This window comes from Artemia franciscana, chromosome 6, assembly GCF_032884065.1.
Source record: "Artemia franciscana chromosome 6, ASM3288406v1, whole genome shotgun sequence".
Taxonomy (NCBI): Eukaryota; Metazoa; Arthropoda; class Branchiopoda; order Anostraca; family Artemiidae; genus Artemia; species Artemia franciscana.
The window spans coordinates 23,516,522-23,524,243 of NC_088868.1; the positions used below are offsets into that span (position 1 = coordinate 23,516,522).

Consider the following 7,722-nt stretch of genomic DNA (forward strand, 5'->3'; position numbering starts at 1 on the left):
TCAAAATCTAACAAATTTGCTTAGATGACAATAGCTGCCAGCTTCCTTGATGACGGTTTAATTTGTTTCTAGGTTTATCGCCAGATGGATGACACTTCCTATTGTATTAAACATACTCTAGAAAATTTACCAAGTAGGAAAAGAGACGTTTCAGCTTTTTTTCACGTCATTGCCTTTACCGAGGTAAGATATAACTACCTACATTTCTGTCAAAATTTGGTTTGGTTAGATGATACTTCCAATTGACAGTAATATAAAAACAATATACATTTTACTTTTTTGCTGTGATTCTTCCCTAAACAGCCCTTAGCTTCGAAATTCTGTTAACCACTGTTTGGGTTGAAGATGTGCTTGAAATTAGTATATATTTACTAGAGTGAATGAATAGATGACTCTTTCTACGTCATTTTTTTGGGCCCTTTTAACGGAGAGAATAACTCACTCCTTTAGATGCCAGCGATACCTTTATTTGTCTCACACACATCTTTTGGAGACTTTACTGGAATCACAATAAGCAAATAGAATGAGAATTCAGACATTCCTTATTGTATATTTAATTTTAATAGCCCCCTTTTTATGGTGTTTTCCTCCCTTCCTCCCGTCCTTCCACTCCCCTTTGACGTTTCTTTATGATTTAATTGTAGTAGGATTTTCTTAGTTGTTTAGAATATTTGTGGACACTGAGCTGTTCAGCATAAAAATCCCCGCTTGAATTTTTCTCGTTGTTTTCTTTTTGTTGAAACCCTGTTTCCAAAAAAATAACTGTTAAATCAGATATTTGTTCTCTGAAAGCTAAAATGAAACTGTCTCAATACAATATATTGTCCTGTCTCTCCTGTTTTATTTGTCTTTTTGTTTTATTGTTTTTTTTTTCTGCCTCGCTTTTGCAGAGTAGTCAGCATTTTCTATATAGTGCCGCGTCGTAGTTGGAGCAGTGGCTGCAACCTAGTTAAAAAATGAACGATGGTCCATAGTAGCTAAAATTTTAGGAATAGGTTTTTAAGAAACTAGCCCGTGACTAATATTTTCGATTTATGTTATTTCATTTGGTTTCATCGCCGCATTAACATTTGGAGATTTTTGCAAATGAGCCTGCAACGCCTAAAAAATCACTACCTGGGATGTAAGGCAATGCGGTAATACGAGAAATCGCAGAAAAGAAGGTTGGTTTACAGCCAGTAAAAAAAAAATGTGATTGTATCAGCTACAAAATTGGCCTACGGCAATAAAGTCTACTTTTGAACTAAGACAGATAATTTTTTTTTTGTTCGGTGGCAGTCGATAGCTCTTGATGAGCTGATCAAAGTATATGTCGCCCATTTTTTGGAAGAAAAATTCCTTCATGAGATATACCAGTTTGAAAGTTTAAAGGGGTTGACAACTTCAGTAGTAAGGTGCACACTAAAACCAAAAATAGGCCGAAATCATTTTAGAGACATATAGCGGAATTTTAAGCAATAGTCGGCTGTTAGCTCATAACCATTTTCAGCGATGAGGGGCTTGCAACTTTTGCGAGTTGGTGTACCTAGTATTTCTTTTAAGATCCTTACAGATTAACAGCTTCAGCGTTTAATCGAAGCGAGGGGACAAAACCAAAGTGTTGCTCTCGCAACACTCTACTCGGCGAAGCCGAACAAAGGTTGCTACAACACCTCACGTTGCCCATGCAACGTATATCAGGTTGTCCTTAAGATAAATAAGTTCTTGACTATCTGAGCTTAAGAAAATATGTGTAGCATCCGATCAACTAAGGATCCATTGCTAACCTTCTTTTCAAGCCAAGAGGATTGCTCATAGAAAAGTGGAGGTATCTATCGTCGTGTGTAGATTTTCTATAAACAGAGAACTCAAGACTGAGAGTTTTCTTTAATTAAAACGTCCGGAAACGATAATTTGCAAATATCTTCTAGTTCTAAGATGGACTAGGTTAAGGCAGCCATATTCAAAAAATAAATCCACTAAAACGTCAACCCCGAGACAGATACTGGTAAGATCTAACTTGGGGCTATTCCCAGTATTTTAATTAATTCAGACTTTTCGTATTTCTCACTTTGTATTTCTTAGACTAAAGTTTGCTACATATATTTCTATTAAAAATAATATTTTGCAATGATATTTCAGAATTTTAAAATAAAGATTTTGAATGGTAGATCTGGCATTGAAAATATTTCTTTATTTTATTTTAGTTAATCCGCTTTTACCGGCCATGTGAGAAGGACGGTGTTATTTTGTCTCTTATTATTATTTCCTTTTATATTGAGTTTGTCTCTTCTTCTTTTCTTTTGCACTGAGGGCCAAAGAGTTGAGGTATTTGTCGAAATATTTGTTTCCTCTTCGTTTTTTCAATTGCTGTAAACCACCTCGTTTTGCTTTCAATTTTTTAGCAGCCATATGTTGAACTTAGGATTATGGCATTTCCAATTCGTGCCGGGTGATTTAATATGGATTATTGCACCACTTGTTTTTGGTCAGTGAAAAAGTCTGGTTCTGGAACCTGCAAGTCTCTTTTATGGGGAATAAAACAAAGCACTCTACACCTCATGGTGTTGAGTAGTGGGTTGCTGGTGCGACAAAAATCTTAAAATACCTGAAGGAGGCTATCCCTGCATAGATTGTTGATAATATCTTCTTTCAAAAAAAAAAAAAACACTGATGATGAAGGAAAGGCCATCCAGTAACTTGATTTCTCCTAAAATTTTGGTAATAGTTTGGAAAAAAAGTTCTTAAAGTTAGTTCTCGGGGGGGGGTATTTAGAATAAGATGTAGCCAAATGAGAAAAAAAATTTGGTGTAAACGACGAGACTAGATACTTTGGTTTCTAGTATACACTTTTGTCAGAACAGGCCTGATATTGGAAAAGAGAGGTATTACAAACTCGGAGAAGACTGGCTTTCGCTGTATCTGGAATTTTGTTGCTAGGTGAAAGATAATTGTTAGGGAATGGATCTGCATGCCAAACTAGGATACGAGAGGGTGTTTTCATTTTAATGACTATATTATATTTCGTACTTCTAAGGACTTGAAAGGTTTAGTAGAACATGCATAGGCTACCTGTATTAACTTTTAAAACATGCAATTTTGAGTTTGGCTTAGAGCTTGGTCTCTTGACCTTGACAAGAAGATTCCCAGAATGTAGCCAGTATCTAAACCATATTTAGCATTGTTGTTTTGTATCTAGGGAGTTTGATAGAATATTTTAAGCCTTAAAAGTGGAGAATGAGTGGATTTAGATGCATAAAAACACATTCACAAACCCTCTGACTTTTGCTATAAATATATATTTGTAAGTTTTATTCACCCAGTACAATATTTTTTTGTCTTTAGTTTGCCACTTTTTGGAAGGGGAAGTTATGTTTAGGGGAAGAGCTTTAAGATATCCTATAAATCTTAGCCAATAGTATAAGCCGAAGTAGCTCAATTGGTAAAGCGTCTTGTTAGGTCAGGCCCACTAGCCAACAGTATTGGTACTTTAGGGCATACTTATATATAATCTCTTACCAGCATATAGTCTGGTGATTCTATACTCTGAATTTTTAGGACGAGTTGCTTCGTATCTTGGATGAGTTAGAATCTAGATTGAAGAAGAAACAGAAACGATACTCCTGCTGAAGAAGGCTTTTTCTGCTGAAATATATGTTTTTATATTGACTTTGAAATTAAATTAGTATTAAATAATTTATTTCTTACATTAATACCATTATTTACTGAAAATAAAAGAATAGAAGAATCAGTTCAGTTGTGGTAACTTCCACAACTGAAAATACATCTTGAAAAAAACAAACAAAAAAACAATTAAGTCATAATAACCACTAATCTGGTAACCAGTTAGTGAAGACAAACTCATTTAATACTAGTCCTACAAGCCCAATCTCTGTGGCCCAACATATAATATATTATTCTATAAAAAAGGTAAAGGTAAAAGGATACGGCATTGGACTTTACAGTCCGTACCGGCGGTGCTGATCTCCGTTTCTTGGCCCTTCAGCCAGGAAGTGCAATGGAGGGTTGGGGGCCAGCCATCCTGTGCTTTCGCACACCTTTCCTGTTTACCTTCCCAAGATTTCTCCAGGTATCCATTTAGAGCTGGGTCGACTCTGGCTAAGCTTACAGAGTCACGCCACTGACCGGCCAGGGCAGCTCGGCCGAGTATATATTATTCTATATATATATATATATATATATATATATATATATGTATATATATATATATATATATATATATATATATATATATATATATATATATGCCCATGTTGTCATCCAGATTTAGCTCGAACATGTCCCTGAAGTCCTGATCTATAACACAAAAATGCCCTTTTTGGGAATATCCCATTCTTAGGGTTTTCACCATTGTGGGCTCAAAGTAGTTTTGTGTGTTGTCTTGTTATTATTTGTAGTAGTAATCTTGTAGTAGTCCTGTTATTTACTTGATATTATTCTGGTTTGTTCAACATATATGCTTTACGGGATAGTAAAGCAACCTAACCCCCAACTCCTCCTGGTGTGTAAATATATAGCCGAAATTATACAATACCAATGCATTTTGTGACAGATCATTTGTCTTTGTAGGTATTACACCGGTTTCCTTGATGTTACAATCATACGTAATTATATCGTATTTACAATCATACATAATGCTTTGGAATGTTCTGTTTAACAGACCAATACAGGGACTGATAAAAGACAGGGACTAAGTCCTTTCGAAGTTAGTCCCTCTGTAAATTTACGCACAACAAGTCATGCTCATCTTGGTATAAAACAAAAATCTAATTATGTTTGTTCCAGTCATTGTGTATCATATTCAAAGTCAACTAGACTTCTGACAGTCGGCATGCGTCCCATTTGCATGGCTTGTCACCATTTTGATTTCTTGCACAAAGAGCTAGCTGATACTTCTGGTAAAACTTTTCTCCCATTATTCATAATTTTATAGTTTCATCAGTGCTTCTAATTTAGATATTTTCCCCCCTAAGAAGTAATTTTTATCGGTCTTCTAGGGTGGAACTTTTTCATTTAGGGATTTGGAAATTTTGTTCAGAAATTAGGCAAATCAAATTTGTATGCAGCAATTTGCAAAGAGCAGTTTAAGGGGGGTTTAATTAATTAATTGTCTTGGGTTGGATTGGTGAATGAAAAGAGAGTGGCCAGTTGGAGTTGAAGCGTTGGATCTTTGACATTTAATATGAAGAGTATTCAATTCAATAGATTATTGATTATGACTAAATTTCTGTAAAGTAAGTCTAATTCTCCTATGTATGGTTTGGAGGTGCCAATTCACGAAAATACAGGGAAGCGGGGTAAGGAATTTCTTATGCAAAATATATATACTTTTATAAAATTGTAGTGATGAATGCACCTTTTTCAATTTACTATAACGAAAATACCAAAAAAGGACATTTTTAAATCCTAGGGGGCAATTACTTTCCTCCTCCCATTGGTCCCCCCGGTTTAGTTAAGGAAGCTCCGTGTTCTTAATTCATCAGTTAAATTAGGTTGATGTATTTATTCAGTTTAGCGGTGGTCTGATACCTTTTGTTTGTTTTTTTTTTTACTGAATTGATTTTTTGTGGTTAATCAAGCTTTTAACTTAATATTTGGTAGAAACAAAAATTTCCAGAACAACCACAGGGTACTTCAGCAAGATTTTAGCAAGGAGAGGGTAGTCATTGGGGAGTGAGACACAACTTCCTAAAATAGGCTATTATGCGGAAATTATTTGATGCTGGTGGAAAAATAAATGAAATATTAATATTTTTTGGGGCTAAGTGTCCGAACTGTTCCTTCATATGTGCCTAGTTAATTGTCAATGAGCGAAATTCTTTTTATTGATACACCAAAATAATTTATTGATAAGCAAAAGAAGAGATTAAGCATTTACAAAAATTCTGATTTTGTATATAAAAAGCTTTTCTTTAATGTCTTGGGACTTTTTATTATTATATATGTGGTTTTACAGACGTACACATTTTTATTTTTGGTTGGATTTTGATTTTGTCGTTAGTAAAACCATTTGACGCACGTTTTAAGCAACCCAGCATCAGTTTAAAACCTTTCAGTCTTTACTCTTACCAGGAGTGCCAATGGGAGGGTCTGTTACGATTCATTATATATTCATGCCTGTAAATATTATGCTACAGTGGGGAGGCAACCCACATTGCATAAATTAGCTTGGAAGAGGGTTTTCGTCTCGAAAATGCCCTCCAAAACAGACAAGCCCAGAAGCAGCATCCATTAATCTGAATCTCATACGAATGCTGTGTCATTTACTTACAAAAGAATCCTCAGTTGTTGTTGTCCTCTAAATTTCTAAAAATTTATATAGTGTTCGAAAACGCTAACTATGTTTCAAACATGAGATTGTGAAGAGATTTTGTCGGTTGGCAAAGCTTTTTTAAAAGATGAAATGAATTCTTTAAAAGCTAAATGCTCCATATTCTTTGCTAGTAGCAACAAAAAAAACCAGTCGCCAACTTTGCACTCTTTAATGATCCAGTTTATATCTTCACCATTGATAAAGGTTGCTCGTGCTCTGAGTGAGCAGCGTCGTACCCACTTAAAGCAGAAGGTGGCAATCCTGTACAAAAATGACATAATGGATAAAATTTCTACAATTACAAGCCAGAACCACAAGAAAGCATAGACTCTGCCATTGATAATGTTCAGAGGAAGAACACACAAGGTAGATAATTTTTCTATTGTCCCTGTTGGACCGTACTTACGATAAATGCACTGTGTTACAGTTGGGAAAAGTTCAATCATTGGATTTACTTCTGTTTTATTAGTAGAAAACTTCCAGATTTCAAATCCATAGTTATAAAACTTGTATCCTAGAAATATATCTAAAAGATATATTACTAAAATCACTCCCAGACAGTTCAAAAACTCGCAAAAAAGGTATATCCATGCATAAATATTATTATTCTTGAAACGTTTTTTATAAGCTTGTACAAGCCTATTAATTTCGTCTTTTTTCGTTTCCTCTGCAATGACAGGAGACCGAAGCTGTTGTACCCAACCTTTCACTATTCCATTTTCCCATAACATCCATATCCAGTAAGGAATACATAAGAGACATGCCATTAAGAAGTGAACAAGACATACAAACGGGTAGTAGGTAACTTTGAAGGTTTCTCCTTCGCCATCCCGATGGTTCACAATCCCTGGGGCTGGGAAATGAACTCCCATAGTTCCATTCATTTTAGAATGGTCGATAAAAGTGGAGTGAATCCAGCAGTACTCATCTAGTAATTGAGAGTTTATTTGTGGATGGTCAAGGCAGTCAATAGGATCACCAACAAATTGGTTTAGAGTTCCTATGATTGAAAATAATGCAAGCATTGAAGCTGTAACTTTATAGTGAAGCTTGAAAATAAAGTTATCAATCGTAACTTGATACACAAAGTTTTCTATGAAACTCTTCAATGAATTGAAATAGCTAATCATATTTTACTTTCTGGAATCAATTTAGACTTGATGTAAGAGATAAAATGTAATCCATTTTCAGGAAAAGTAAAAAAAACAATTACGAAATTTTTTTTTATCAAACTCTTTATCAATATTATTCTTACTGACCCATTTAACCCTCTAGCCTAATTTTGCAATTTAAATACTTGCTCAAAACACAGTTTTTTACGAACTCTTACGTATTTTCGCATTAAAAGCAACATTATGTCACTAGCGTCATCATTTAGGATATTCCACGTTGAAAAAATTGTTCGCTTG

General features: G+C 34.7%; 1 protein-coding gene and 1 long non-coding RNA gene across 2 annotated transcripts; one reads left to right on the forward strand and one right to left on the reverse strand.

The window, feature by feature from the left end:
• Positions 1–41: 41 nt before the first annotated feature.
• Positions 42–3,686, forward strand: LOC136028211 (uncharacterized). The gene is made up of 2 exons (XR_010617770.1): positions 42–183; positions 3,538–3,686. It is a non-coding gene; the product is annotated as an uncharacterized LOC136028211 (long non-coding RNA).
• Positions 3,687–5,319: 1,633 nt separating this feature from the next.
• Positions 5,320–7,436, reverse strand: LOC136027848 (innexin inx2-like). Its single transcript, XM_065705263.1, has one exon. The coding sequence runs from the start codon at positions 7,336–7,338 to the stop codon at positions 6,346–6,348; it is 993 nt and encodes a 330-aa protein (XP_065561335.1). The 5' UTR covers positions 7,339–7,436; the 3' UTR covers positions 5,320–6,345.
• Positions 7,437–7,722: the final 286 nt, after the last annotated feature.

Coding starts and splice junctions, on each gene's coding strand:
- LOC136027848 (XM_065705263.1), bottom strand. CDS start 7,338: ATGCTTGCATTATTTTCAATCATAGGAACTCTAAACCAATTTGTTGGT.